Source organism: Pezoporus occidentalis, unplaced genomic scaffold (assembly GCF_034315485.1).
Source record: "Pezoporus occidentalis ecotype Australia unplaced genomic scaffold, CSIRO_AGI_Poc_V1 ctg17, whole genome shotgun sequence".
NCBI lineage: Eukaryota > Metazoa > Chordata > Aves > Psittaciformes > Psittacidae > Pezoporus > Pezoporus occidentalis.
The window spans coordinates 7,458,905-7,474,472 of record NW_026913531.1 but is presented as its reverse complement, the minus strand read 5'-3'; the positions used below and the strand labels follow the sequence as shown (position 1 = coordinate 7,474,472).

General features: G+C 37.9%; 1 protein-coding gene across 6 annotated transcripts in view; it reads right to left on the bottom strand.

Moving 5' to 3' along the window:
- TMTC2 (transmembrane O-mannosyltransferase targeting cadherins 2) overlaps nucleotides 1-15,568 on the bottom strand; it is a 269,879-nt gene that overhangs the window by 76,333 nt on the left and 177,978 nt on the right. For all 6 annotated transcript variants that reach the window (XR_009963880.1, XM_062613860.1, XM_062613857.1 and 3 more), the window contains 3 exons: nucleotides 8,485-8,570; nucleotides 7,452-7,636; nucleotides 5,729-5,807 (listed from right to left, as the gene is read on the bottom strand). Coding sequence is in view for 5 of the 6 variants with exons in the window: in XM_062613860.1 (XP_062469844.1) it covers nucleotides 5,729-5,807; nucleotides 7,452-7,636; nucleotides 8,485-8,570 (350 nt within the window). In the remaining variant the exon portion in view is untranslated. The remainder of the gene's footprint in view (nucleotides 1-5,728; nucleotides 5,808-7,451; nucleotides 7,637-8,484; nucleotides 8,571-15,568) is intronic.

Genomic DNA, 15,568 nt, shown 5'->3' with positions numbered 1-15,568 from the left:
AGCATGTAAGTTTAATGAGCACCAAGTTCTGCACAGACTGAAAATATTCTGTTTGTTTTTTTTTTTCCTTTTACAAAACAATCTCCTTGAAGATTTCAAGGAATGTATTGTATTTTAAGAGAGCTTTTGATGGATGTGAGTCAATCCAAATTTACTATGGTTGAGCAGTTTTTTATAGGCTTCAATTAGTCAAAGCAAAGCCTTTGATCTTATTTAATTAGACCATTAAGCTACTTTGGAAGGAAAATACCTAAAGTGGAAAACAGATACAACTGAAGGGCAAAATAAGATCACTTGCAGTGTGGACTTTGCACAGCTGTTTCCTGCTGTACGAAGACTTCAGTGAAAGAAGTATACTGACACAAATAGAGGCATTGAGCTCACCTGAGATAGATAATTTCATTTTCCAAAAGATGTGCAGCAGCATATCAGAAGGGAACAAACTAAGAATTCCTAACTGAACAAGTGATTGTACTCTTTTTTTGCCTTTTACTTTATTTACACACATTTAAAATATTTCTTTTTGTCAGTAAAACAGACATTATGCCAGTCTAGGTTTCTTTAAAACCATCTTAATAGAAGCATTTTTCATTAGAATCTTATCTAAGTGGGATCCCTGTAGTACAATTTCAGTATCAGACCATATTTTTGGTCTACAAATGTTATGATTACACTTATTTTCATATAAACCCTGTATGTTTATAATACAAATGCATTTCAGGCTTAGACCCTTAGCTTTTTCAGAACATTGCTTAAGAAAACTCATGCAATTCACATGAAATTATAGATCAATAGTCCAAAGAGATAAACCCGAGAAGACCTGAGAATCAGGAAAAAAACCCCAACAACCAACCCTGTTCTCAAACAGTGCATCCATTACCCCCTCAGCAAACCACTCATGAAACCTCCATACTCAGCTTGAAACCCTCAAACAAAACAAAGTGAAAAAAACAGGAGACACTGCAATCAGCCTGGAAATTTATACACAGCTTTGGCCAGCAGATATAAACTACCATAGTCTGCAAAGTCTCAGAGGAGGAAGGCTTAAAGTAGCAAGATGAGGATAGGGAAGGGGAGAAGGAAGCACAGAATTTTACTCCCCTCAGCATTGAAGTGTATTCTTATTTCCCTAGAACACATAACAAAATAAGAAAAGAGAAAAAACAAACTTTTTTTTTGACCAAGATGGTTTTAAAAGAAAAAAAAAAGTAGTTTGTAATGTGCATTTAGTAATAAATTATCGGTAAAGCTTCATGAGATGCATAGGAAGCACAACTGGAGCTCAGACCAGTGCAGGTACAATGTTCTGCATAAGTTATGATGTGGGATATGCATTTCACAGCTTAATCAACTTTGGCTCTTAAAAAGTAAGTCTTGCACAGCATGAATTGTAAAACTATACCAGCAAAAGTGTTTCTTGGAGTTCTAAACAATATTTAAAAGTAATTCAATAAAAAAAGCATTTAATGGGAGCAAGGGGCAAATGGGATAGGAGCCTTAACAATATTAACAGGTTTGTACAAACAACCACATCCACCCAAAAGCATAATCAAATAAAGCAATAGTTATGTTATAATCATCAACACAGAAAGTCCCCCTGCATGCTAAGCCTTTGCACTTAAGATGCAAACCTCTGCACCAGATGTAGAATCTGGCTCGCCTTTCCTGCTCTGTACCTGTCTGCCACTTGTGTACGATTTGTTTTCTGTCCATGTGCATGTAACAGATTAGCAAAGAGAAATCTAAACTCTAATTTGTGCATCACTAACTGTATTCACTCCTGCAATGTTAGGTTCTCTTGTAACTTGCATTTCTTATTAACAAATGTCTGTAAGACTTTGCACTCCAATGTTAGCTGGAAAGGGCAGATGAAGTCCCATCAAGACACTTGTCCTTATGATAGTATCTTGCCCATCTAAACCATAACATCTTTCTTGTTACTGTTTAGTAATAAAATAAAACCTCCATGGTCCACCTCACACCACTTAACTGGCAGGAATATGAATTACTGTAGCAGGTGGGCCAATGTGGTTTTAAAAGCAATGTAATACAATCAACTGTACAATATCAGATTTCAAGAAACACAAAAGACATCTAGAGCAGAGTCTGATCCTTAAGCAATCCTAATATTGGCATTAAAGTGTTCAAGATCCCACAGGGACCATTTTATCTTTTGACCCCAGGCTTTAATTGAAACTTGAAACAAAATATATTACCTATTTAATGCAGCTGAGCTGGACTCTTGCGTTTGTAGTGCATGTTGCCATGCCAAGCAAATTAATCTGTGTAACCTTAGCATGTACTTTTTAATTTACATCAAAGAAATATGACATAGAGAAAATAAATTCCAAGCCAAACCTACACAGCTTGTTGAATAATTATTTTGATTCTAGTTTTAGAGTTTTAATTTTTAGCTGTTTGGGACTCTTTTAACCAAAAAAAAAAAAAAAAAGCCCCCCAAAAGGGGTGTGTGTGTGTGTGCCTGTGTGTGTGTGTGTGTGTGTTTATTTTCTTGGTACAAAGCCAGAGAAACATATGGTTTCTTTAGCTGAGTTGTTGCACACCTGGCAAAATAAATCACAGCAACAGGAGACTGCCCTGCAACTTCTCATATACACAAATGTAGAACATCCAGCGCTGGTATTCTGGCCCTGCCTTTTGTACCATGAATAAATGCAAAGTCAAATGGACGGCTTGCTTCTTGAGCCCCAGTACTTCTTTTTTGTTTAAGAGTCAAGTTACTTAAGGTTTTAAAGAATGAGAGTCAGCCGGGCAGGCTGGTACACTGGAGGAGTGAGTCACTGGGCTTGTCAGAGTGAAAGGCCAATAGAAGCAAGCACAGGAAAAGAAGTGTAACACAAACAGGGAAAGCAGGTGGTGTAAAGGCTTAACACTGATGGAGTGTTAATGCTACTGTACTCAGAGTGCCGGAGTTCAAACCTATTTCAGTTTAAACAGTTTGTCTCCTATTCTCTTTTGTCATATACATCATACAGGGGAAAAAGCTTACATAAAAGCTTCAATGACATCATTGAATAATTATTAAAAATTAGAGAAAGCAATGTTTTCTTAGATCATATGCCAATATGTGGCAATTTGTGTGTCACTGAACCAAGCAGAGTGATTGATAGAGACTCAGAATACATTAATCACAGTAACAACTGCAGCAGATAATCCTCAAATTCTAGCTACTCTCGGACTTCATGATAAACCATGAAGACTTTTTCCACATGTAAAAAAACAGGCAAAGACCCTTCCTTCCCAAGCAGATGGGGAGCACTTCCCAGTTTTTCCCCCTTCTCTTTAGCAATAAGCATATGGAGAGTGGGCACAGCTCAGTGTCAGATTCATGCAGTTCCAGGCACACAAGACAGGACTGGCCTATTTCAGTTCCTCCAGTCTCCCTTTTAAAGGCAAGAAGCAGGCAGACAAGTTTATGTAAAGCTGTTTATCAGAGAAAGTGTTATAGCAAACATGTTTGTAATTTTATCTTGAACTTCAAAACAGAAATAAACAATCCAGCTGGCCTTCTGATGCCCAGTGACACGCTATGAACTGCAGAGTGGATGTACTCCTGATAACGGATGTCGTGTCCTTGTTCTCCTGTCACACCCAATGCAAAGAGATGACTGAATGGGTGTTTAGGATTTATCTCACACAACTTGAGCTAGTAAATCTAAGCTAGCTATCTCAGCTCCTTTTACAGGAGAAGTATGCTTGCAGGGGTTTATTTGTATAATCTAAAATAAATAATCTAAATCAGATGGTCTTAATTACTCCCCAGAGGTTATCTTTTCCTTTCCATCCTATAAAGTGAGTCTAGCTACCTACCTTTGTCATGTCATCTAATTTTTACACTAATACAGGTAAGAGAGACTAACCTAACTCACTCCACTACTGCTCAGATAGACACATCCAGGACAGCTTTAAACAAATCAGTCTGAGTATTGCTGTTAATATAGCAGCACTGTGCTAAATTCAAGTCACTACCTGACCCTTTATGTAGCCCCTTGGATTGCCTTTGCAGCATAAACAAGCTACACCTCAGCAACTGGTGTGAAGCAAGTTCTGGTTTCCCTGCAACAGCTGCCATCACAACAGCAAACAAAATACAAATAAATGCTATGTTAATGATTAGTTTCACTTTACCAAGCTCCATAATAGCCTGTTGCTCTTTACAAGGTAAGCTCAACTGATCCTAACTTGTTATGCCGCTAGGACATCCATGAAATGCTGGCAGCTGACTAAAAGAAACAAGCCCAAGTATGGGCTAAGCAGTGCACGGAGGAAGTGTAGCAGCAGCCAAGCCCAGGCAAAGGACTGAGCTGGTCTTTGTGTTCACTATCGCTTTGACTTAATAAATGCAAATCCCAGGAACAGAGTGAACTTGTACATCATGGACTGTGCTTATAAAGGGAGCTGAGAAAGCCATTCTGAACCTAAAAAAGTAACAAATGGGAAAAATAAAGTAAAAAAGTAAAGAATTGTATAGGTCAGGGTGATCCTAAAGGGAGCATCTACTAATGGGAACACAAGAAGTGGCACAGGCTCACTTTGCAGTGGAACAACCATCATGCTAGAAACAGCGCTGGTCTACTTTTTCCAATTTCTGTACTTCCAAGGAGCACTTTAATCAAAATTATGAAATATATATTTGCACTAAAGAGGGCAGTCAGAGTTCAGAGGATTTGCTGGAGCACTGAAGTACTTCAGCCACTACAGGACACTGATAGCAAGCAGAAGTTTAATTTACACAGTGGTGACTGTTTTGATAACCCAACTGAATTTACCAGCAAATCCTGATAAAACTGATAAAACAACAGTTGCACTAAGATCCTCTGTGAAGTACATGCAATAATCAACTTGTGTGTTCTAGAGATTTTAGCCATTTGTATGAATATGACAAAGCTCAGCACTCAGGGAAAATAAGTCTCCACTGAATTGTATGAACTCTTAAGGAAGTGCTTATAGTATTATTGACATTAGATACTTTGTCACTATGACAAGAAAAGTAATTAATTTAGCATTTACAGAGCATAAATTAATTTAGGTTTTACAAACACATAGCATCAGTTACAACTACAATTTTAGAATATTTTTTTCCTATGCCCTAGTACTTGTAAGGAGCTAATAAAAGATGTCTTTCTGAATAAGTAGACAGAAGTGAGTGGTGCCTTCTTTCTGCAACTGTGTCAAACCGAATGACATCAACCAATACATTCTCTCATACATTAGGTACTGGGAGAGGAGAGAAGGGAGGGATGACCACAAAACCCCACATGCTTCCTGTTTATCCTAATTGTTTCCACATATAGTTTTAATTGCTCTACCTTGAACTACTTTAAAGTAAAGCATCTTACATCCTTTTCTGTCCCAGAAAGGAGCTCACAGAGTTTACTGGGCCAGACATTGAGGTTGCTTAGAAGAAACAAATGCCCTTTCAGAGAGAATTCCACTTAATTCTCCATGCATTCTAAACGTAAACATGCTGCATAGACACTCTCTAAAGACATCAAGTATCTAACAGTCTTATCATTTAGTGTGCCTTATGCAGTGTTGCAGTTGCTGTCATTTAAGCTCTGAACCTGGTTTGGCTTGTATCTACTGAAAGCAATTATTTTGGTTTTGTTAGCTAATTCATTTCAGCACCAGTTGCCTGGCTAAGCTTTTTTGTATCACCCTGCCTAACACCCTAAATACCTTTCTAAGGCAGTAACAATGCACTTACCCATCATGTTGTATAAGCTCTGTGGGGCAAACTGCCTTGGCATTTTCTGTATTGCTTCTTTGTAAACCATGAGGGCATCCTGAAAAAGAGACACACAAGTGGGATAAATCGTTAGTAAAGAACCAATTTCAAAAACAGTCTTTCACATATACAGTAAAACCAAACTATCTTCCTTTCAAAATGAAAGGTGCAGAGAGAAGGAAAACACATCATAAATACCAGAGAAAGTTAAAATTTCTCATTTATATAAGTTTTTCCAAAGTCAGTAAAGCGTATTGACAAGAGATCAAATTAGTTCCAATATTGCAACTCTCTTCTCTATCCCTCAATGACTCACGAGTTTATAAACATATATTGTATAGACTGTCAGAGAATATGGAATAATATCAAACTGCAGACAAAGGACTTTCTGATGACTAAGCTACACTAAGTGACCTAAAATTATTGTCTACTGCCAAGTAATAACAAAGCATAATCCATACAAATGAAGTTGGCTCCACAGAAGGAATGACAGAGATTATAGTGTCAAGAATGCCAAAATTGGATTCCCTTGCAAATGTGCCGTGCCTTGAATTACTTGATCACACATCTATGATTCATTCAACACTTAGTATGCTTACTGGTCAGTCTGTTAGCTGTGCATAATATTCTGCATCATCCCATCAAACAGTCACAACCTGTGAAGGCTGAAATACGCTTGAGAAAATCTAAGTGTATGATCAACTCAAGGCTGGATCAGACTGCAATGATCACCAAGCAGAAATCTGATGGTTTATAGTCTTAAAATCCCTTGTACCTCCCAGGCATCAAACTCCACCTCTACGATCTATTGGTTGTGCAGACAACATGCTGCTGTTCTCTTATCTTTATGGATGTATTAGCTGTCTGTGTTTTAACCAATTAGTAACTGCCATCTGAGAAAGCTGGATTCAGCATACAGATGACAAAGAGTTCATGGAGCTTGTGCATGCCTAATCTTAAACAGCTGAATTAACTGTCATGGTCAGGAAGAGTTATATGGATCAAAACCATGCATAATTCCTGTCTGAAGTATGCTCAGCAAGGCAAAGGGAGAACGACTCCTTCAAATACTGCTAAAGGTAAAAGTCAATCAAATGTCCAGTTTTAGTACTTTCATCAGGGAGAATGGAGAGGAATCACAACAGCCACATTTGCACATGTAAATGAAATGGGATGGGTTGGGTACAGCATAGGGTTACATTAAAGATATCCAACCCACATCAGCACTTATCTGAAAATAGCACATAGCGGGATGTTTTTAATCACTGAAGTTTTGAATTGTTCCAACTAGTTCTTGTTTTTTGAGGCTAGAAAGCAAACATAATTGCATTTTTTCAACTAAAGAGGGACTTACTCTGTTTTGAATAAAAAGCCAGTACACTTTAGATCGGCTGGTCTGTAATCAGGCTATATTCTTTGCATACCAGCCATGGGGATAAAGACAAAAAGAATGAATTAACACACAACAGATGTGACCATTGCTAATGTTGACTCTGACATCAGAACATCATGCTGCTAATTAACGTCATCACACCTGTGGCTATAAAGAATAAATATTCTCTGTAGAGAATGCTAATCTTGATTTGGTGAAATTCAATCAACTTGTGCCTGTGATGTATTTTGAAAGTCTGGCTGGAAGCAATAGCTATTACTTATGTATGAAAGTTTTATCATTATACAGCAGAAAAATCTGGAGTCTTACCTCATAGTGTCCTTGCTCATGAAAAAGTTTTCCTAAGTTATAAAGACAGCTAGTAACAGAGCTTTTATGGGCATGAGGGTCTTTCAAATTTTCATCAGGGATCTCTGAACACTTCAGGAAAGTCCTCCTGGCTTCTTCTGTCTTCCCTTGGTTCATCAGGATGATACCAGTATTTAAATAGGCAGCTGTGAAGAGGGAAAAAATGTTATCTCTTGATGTGGTTCCAATGTTTCAAAGTAATATTTGAAATATATTACTTCAAAGTAATATCTGAAAGAGATCCCATGGTTATCTAATCTGGGGTTTGTATAGTATAGATCACTCATGGGTGTAAAGAGGAACACAGAAGAGGTAAAAGTTCAGAGACAACTAAAGAGAAAGTGGCTATTAAGACTGAGGAAGGAGGGAACAGAACACTGGTTAAGCAGGGTGCTCCATTTTGTTCCTCTTTTTAGGACTGTATGAAGCATATAGCATCACTATTTGAAATGTCACAAAAATATATACATATATTCATACATATATACAAGTATGTGTATACATACATATATAGAAGATTTAATACTGAAGCTACAAAAAAAAAAGACAGCAATCTTAAAAGGTATCCACTTAATTTTGGAACCGATTGCTAGCAACCTTGTATGGATTATTTCCCTTTTCCCCCAGGCAAGAAAGGAAAAGTAAAAGGACTTCAAAAATATGTCTGTTACATCACATACCTCAAAAATAAGAAACTGGCTATATGAAACAGAAAACAGGAGACTGAAAATTTGGGCAACAGCACTTACGGCTCACCACCCCAGATCAGAAGCAGTGCTGTCCAGTGTTAACTCATTAACTGCTTCTTCTGTACACTACGTTAAATGTAGCTGTTGACTAATAAATGCTTTCAAACAAAATGTGCACATTTTCATTTTTGCTTTCTGAATTAAAAACTTCATAAGAAAAAAAGTGTTATTAAAGACTAGGAAGATTTCCTTAAAAAAAACCCTGTAGTCAATATCACGCAAGCTTGTATAGTTGAAATACTTACATGCTAGTGTGGGTCTGCTACTAATTGCCAGTTTATAGTAATGCAATGCCTCCGAAAACCTGCTGTTCTCCTGAAGCAGTAATCCTCTGCGTAAGGAAAAGGAAAAAGAGAGGGGGAGGTTACTGCAAAGAATAACTTCAAAATAAATGTTGGGAACAAAACTAAGGTAACAAACACATGCTGACTGGTATTTCAGAGATACAACTCTGCATGTTACTAACAATTAAATGGGAAAAACAAGATTAAGTCATAAACATCAGGTGCATCCACATGGCTTTAAAAAAGCAGATGTTAAATGCAATAATTGGGCTTTTTTGGAAACCAGGAGATTCATTTATTTAGTTGAGAAAACAGTAGACTGTAAGACTTTTAAAAGTGGATGAGGTATGGTGGTGGTATTTTTAAGTCATTCATGTTTAGCCTGTCATTTTCCCTTGACTTGAAATAAGCAGCTCTTTTCCAAATGCACAATAAAATTAACACACTTCACATGCAGTTCCATAAGCAGTCCTCTTATTAAGTAATTTCACTACATTATTTACTGTACAGCTGAGCACCTACACCAGTTCAATTTTTCCCAGTCTTCTTTCTGCTGTGAAGAAATTTAATAAACAAAGAGTATCAGAATTGATGCTGAATACTTCCAGTTCTCAGTTAGTTTCATAATCCAAGGGCTTTAATTAAATTTCTCAAGACAAACATCCTTGTGAATTACAATTTACACCAGCCACCCAAAAATTTCTGAGAAATAAGTGGTCTGGACATCATTGATATGCTTAAATGAAGGCTCAAAGCATTACAGTGTCCGTGAAGTTTTAGAAGACTGAAAAAAGCATACACAAATACATTTAAATCACAAGGATCTAAAAATCCATAAAAATTAGTCATTTCACAGTAGAGACTTAGGCCTTATTATCCAGGGGTACATGTCCCTCTTCACATACCTCAAAATATCCAGGAAAAAAATAAATGTAGCTATTTCTTTTAGGTGGGAGGGTTATCATCTCTATTTGTAGTTTCTCTAACTCAACAGCAATTTTCTCTTCTTCCTCTATGCTTTTATCTGCTGATACCTTTTTGAATTGCAAAGATCCTGGACTTTTTCCATCTCCAGTATCTAATCAGAGAAATTTTTTTTTCCCTCCAAGTCTCACAAAAACTTTTTGAATTAAATCAGTAAACTTTAAGGGAAAAAATCTAACCCAAACCATTTTATGACTCTAAAACAGAACAGTGCTTAGCTAAAGAAGTAACCATCATCTACATCGGTTCCTTCCCATCGTTGGGTCAGGCTTTAACAGAATGGAGGAATAGTCCCTCTTTTTTTCTACACTATCAGCACCACACAGCTTTGCTTCTGAAACTCTCAAGTAACTTCAAATTACGTAGTAAACCACTTCTAATAGTAACAGGACTTACACTTAGTTGGTACTTGCAGTAATGTGAGCAATGAGGGGATAACATTCAGGATATTTTTTGGCATGGCACCAAGGCTTTTAACTAACTGTCAAGCATCTTTGTCGTGGGTTCAGCAGTAGCAGTCTTTTTTTTCCCCTTCTTGGTAGCTGGTGCAGTGCAGTGTTTTGACTTTCGGCCTGGGAACAGAGCTGATAACAAGCGATGTTTTGGTTTGGCCAAGGACTTTGTGAGCCTCATGCTCTGCCAGGGAGGAGGGGAAGCCGGGAGGAAGCAGAGACAGGACACCTGACCCAAACTGACCAAAGAGGTATTCCGTACCACAGCACGTCATGCCCAGGATGCAACTGGGAGTTAACTGGAAGGGCTGGGGGACTGCGGGGTTGGAGGAGGTATCGGTCGGTGCTTGGTCGGGCTGAGGGGGGGCAAGTTATCGGTCGGCTGGTGCTGAGGTGTTGTATTCTCTTCCCTTGTTATTTCCTTTATCATTGTTATTATTGTTGGCAGCAGTAGTGATTTGTGTTATACCTTAGTTACTAAACTGTTCTTATCTCAACCCGTGGGAGTTGCATTCTTTTCAATTCTCCTCTCCGTCCCTCCGAGAGCAGGGGGAGGGCAAGAAAGGGGGGGGGGGAAGTGAGCGAATGAATTACCTGACTGGGTTTAAACCACGACAATCTTGCAGGTGGCAAGAGGTATGATTGTCAGAATAGCAACGACATTTTGCAGATTTTCTAGAACCTGATTTTGTTTACTCTAAAAAATTGTATAGTGTTATTATTCCAGGGGATGATATTATTGTTGTTGTTATTATTATTATTGCATTTTGATCCATTTTTCTATGGATAGAAATAGAATTAACATAAAAATAAATGACTTGCATTTTCTGACATTTAAGCTGCTTTTTTTTTTAAATAAAAAAAAAACAACCCAAAACATAAACATTCTTAAACACAATTTTATGACAAATTTATCAGAAAAGTTCCATTTATACTTTAGTTCTGGAATAAACAATTTCATATATTAAGAGAGGTACTACAGTAATTGGTCAACTTGAAAAAAATAAATTACTCTGGTGAGTGTATGACACTTGTGCTTTTTGGATTTAAAGAACGTTTATTTGTAATTATTATCAAATTAATCTTCTGTGTTCACTACATGCTTTAGTACTGACACACTTGATTAAATACTTGATACTTTAAGGTCTTTTGGTCTACTTGTCTTTTTTTCCTTTTAAGTTATTCAATTAGCAGACATTGTCTCTCTCTTGCCCCCCACCTTGTTTTTATATACGTCTAAACACATAAAAAACCCACTAAACTGCTCAGATGTGAGATTGAATGCTGTATTCCAGCAAATAATTGTTTGTTTTTATTTGTTGTAAGGTTTGTTAGAAGAAAAAGGAGAGAAAAAACATAGGATATAATTTTAAAAACCTTGACAAGGCATGAAAGTGCCTCCTTTTCTTGTGAAATTGGTCTTGATTGATCACTGGTTTTCCCTGTGGCTTCTGACAGTGCAAAAATGGTTAGATTTATGAGTCTCTAGTTCTAGTTTCAGATTAAACAAAGTCAGGAAAAGGCTTAAAGGAAAATCAAACAATAAAATTTTCAGCTGAATGAAATCAGGGGAGCATACTTCTGAGAGATAGCTGGCTTGAATGTCCACTGAAAAGGGACAACTAATTTAAATAGGTAATCATCAGTTAAGATTATGAACATTTCATTAAATTTGCAAAGCATTCCTGAATTTACAGTGAATATTAGAGGAGTTTAAAAAGCAGTTATATTTCACTTCCAAGATGACAAAAATTACATTGTCTCTAGCTTTAAGCTCAAACAAAACGTAGGCATATAAATATGCTCACAAACCTCTGTGTAATTACTCATAAAATGTGACTAAAACTAAATGCAAACATTTCAAATTTAATTGCTGCCAAAATTAATACTGCTCATGCAACGTCTGGCTTCTCTTTCTAAGGCATGTATTATAATCCCAATCTCTTAACTACATTATTAGTTACTATTACTTCCACAGTTCTATTGCCTCATTCACTAAACAGAAGGAATATAAATGAGCAGTAGTTCAATATTTGCTTCTGTCTCCAGTTTTGACACATAAAACACCACCACCTTCTTATAAATATTTACCTTTGGAGCAAAATACAAATAAGCCCCAGAATCCCATGACAAAGTCCTGCTTCTTTCAAAGCTAGTTGAAGAAAATCTTTACATCTTTAGGTCCTATATTCTCCTTTCTGTTGCTGCATTTCACAACATCTAAGCCATTTCCAAGACAAAAATCATGTTCATTTTCTGCTAGGCATTACATCTGAGAGGCAGACCCAAGGTTCTGAGGAACAGTGCAGTTCACCCTTGATACCACATTGCTACACCAGTGAACCTAATCAGAAGAGATAGCAGGGCCGGTGAAGGAACAGCAGCCCAAGGGACAGAACCTGGGAGTGGAGGATGGATCTCCTCTACTCAAGGCTCTCTGCTGGTTGCTCCAGCAATGTTGTGTTCAGGCAGCAAGTCCAAGGTTTGCCTCTGAAACGATTACCTTTGCAATATGTTAAGTTGCATTAACAAGTCTTCAACAAGCTTCAAGTGGAAGTTTGACTATACATTTATCCTCCTCCTCCAGAAACTGGTGAAGTATGGGTTATTTTGTCACTGAAATGCTTCCTTTTTCATTGACTGTAGTCTCATTTCAAAATGAAGGCCAAAGCCATGAAAGCAAAGTTCAATATGCCTCGTCTTATTTTCACTTTTACTATCTTCCAGCTAGAGAATTTTCAAAGACTAAAAATTACTTTGAAATCACTAAAAATAAAACTTTTCTATGCCAATTCAACTAGAGAATTGCAAAGTGTTCTTCAAGCAAACTGACCATGGTTGAACAGAAAGAAGTGGTGTCATAAGCTCTGAATTAATTGATGCATAATTAACAGAGTAAGCAAAGCTTTCAAGAAAAGAACTGACTCACTACATAACAGAGGAGCATCAACAGAGGTCAATGAAGTGAGACCCACAGGCTGTAACAATGAAAGTCCATGACCTCCTTGAAGTTCTTAGCATTTCATCAGCCCTGTTTTGATAAATCCATTTCATCCTTCCTCCTTTATGCAACCCATTATCCTACAGCTGGTTGCTAGGGTTTCAGTCAGAAGCTGGCAATGGCAGATGGAGTCTATGCTTCCTCATCTACTGGCTCTCAAAACTTTTAAACAAAAATTAGTTCCTTTCCACTCACCTGGAAAGGAGTGATAATAGATTAAAGGTCTGTAAAAATGGCAAACTGAAAAAGGTTTGATGCGTGAATATTTCCATTTTTCATGTGTGTGTATGTGTGTGTGTGTGTGTGTGTGTGTGTGTGTGAAAATAAAAAGGAAGACTAAATGCTTAGCCAAAACTTTCCAATTTGGCTAGTAAATGTACCTGATTGCACAATCAATGTAAAATTTGGTTGCCATTTTTTTTACTATTCTTTATTACATTGAAGACATCTTTAAAAGGTTCAGGGTGCATTTCTAAGGTTCGACAAATATACAGTTCTACTCCATTTCCTTTTAAAAGAGACCGTTGATTTTTATCTCATATTGCTACTTCCTTCGCCTATAGTAAATATGGGAAGAGTGGAGGAAGTTGCTCTGAATGACCAATTTCTAGAAGCAGAGGAAGAACATCTGTCAGCTGGAGTTCACACTCTGTGGGCACTGCTGAGTCTCCAGTAGCTCACCCCTCCCAGTGGCAGGGCACATGGATATGTAAAAAAGTTCTTTGCATAGCTAGGAGTGGATTTGTTCTTGCCATGCCTTTCCCCTTCTTTGTTTACACTTTGAAATGATAATTGCTCTTTAGAGATCACTGGCAGAGGGTAGAAGGAGTAGAAAGAATACAAAAGCAGCGATGTGGTACAAGGCATTGAACACAAGCCAGTGGAGGAGCATGGCAACTGGCACGCATTTGAGAACGTACCTGTCTGTTGTGGTTATAGAGACACAACACCTTCTCTCTTCCTTATGCAAGGATGAACAACGGAAAGCATGTCCTTGACATAAGGATGCTTGATACAGAAGAGTAAACTCAAGTAACAGACTTGGATGAAGAGCTTAAAGCCTTCTAGCACTTTTTAATGAACTTTCTACAGTGGATAAGAATACCAAGCTAAATAAATAAAAAGCATAACCCCAAAATGCATGCAAAGTGCAAGGTCCTACACCTGGGTCAGAGCAATCCCAGGCACAGCTACAGATTGGGCACAGAAGAGATTCAGAGCAGCCCTGTGGAGAAGGACTTGGGAGTGTTGGTCCATGAGAAAATGAACATGAGCCAGCTTCAGTGTGTGCTTGCAGCCCAGAAAGCCAACCGTATCCTGGGCTGCATCAAAAGAAGCATGACCAGCAGGTCGAAGGAGGTGATCCTGCCCCTCTACTCTGCTCTTGTGAGACCTCACTTGGAGTATTGTGTGCAGTTCTCATGTCCTCAACATCAAAAGGACATGGAACTGTTGGAACAAGTCCAGAGAAGGGCCACGAGGATGATCAGGGAAATGGAGCACCTCCCGTATGAAGACAGGCTGAGGAAGTTGTGGCTGTTCAGCCTGGAGAAGAGAAGGCTGCGTGGAGACCTCAGAGCAGCCTTCTAGTATCTGAAGGGGGCCTATAGGGATGCTGGGGAGGGACTCTTCATTAGGGACTGTAGTGACAGGACAATTGGTAACAGGTTAAAACTTAAACAGGGTAAGTTTAGATTGGATATAAAGAGGAAGTTCTTTACTGTAAGGGTGGTGAGGCACTGGAATGGGTTGCCCAAGGAAGCTGTGAATGCTCCATCCCTGGTGGTGTTCAAGGCCAGGTTGGACAGAGCCTTGGGTGATATGTTTTAGTGTAAAGTGTCCCTGCTCATGGCAGGGGGGTTGGAATAAGATGATCTTAAGGTTCTTTCCAACCCTAACAATTGTATGAGTCTACGAAAACGGCCCCCCAAAAAACAAAACACAGAAGCGGTTGCTTCAAGTTTGCAGTTCCAAAATTTTATTTTCTCTTTACTCCACCCCCCAGTTGTAAAGCAGATAAATTAAAATGTTAATTGAGACATGAAACCTTCATTCAAAGAAAGTTTACCTACATAACTGGAAAAATGTGAAGTCTATCACATGGAAGGAGAGTGGGGAGAAAATCAGTGACTCCTTAAGCGTAGTAAGACAAATGCAGTGGAAGAGTATCAAGTTTCTTTCCAGAAATAGATGAGGATGAAATTACTTGGAAAAAGTGAGAAGCAAATTCTGGCTATATAGAAATGATGCACATCACTTCTATAGAGAGAATTGCTCATTTAAATTACTAAAGCTTTCATAAACTGACCAAGTACAATACATAGGAACATAACCGGCATCAAGGTAAACAGGTATGAGAGGGAAATATTTATAAAACTTTCAAGCCAGGTAAAATATTGAAATATTTTAATCAATTTTGTTTACTGGTTGATAACAGTTAATACAGGGCCTGTTAGCTATTAGTTTGCCATGACTGCAGTTCATCCATACCTCAAGCTACATTTATCCCATTGATTTCAGGTGGGATTATCTACAAAGAACTATATTTATCTGAATGCTACACTGCATATCTGTACTTCATATAGATCCTACAGAGAGTCCTGAAGCA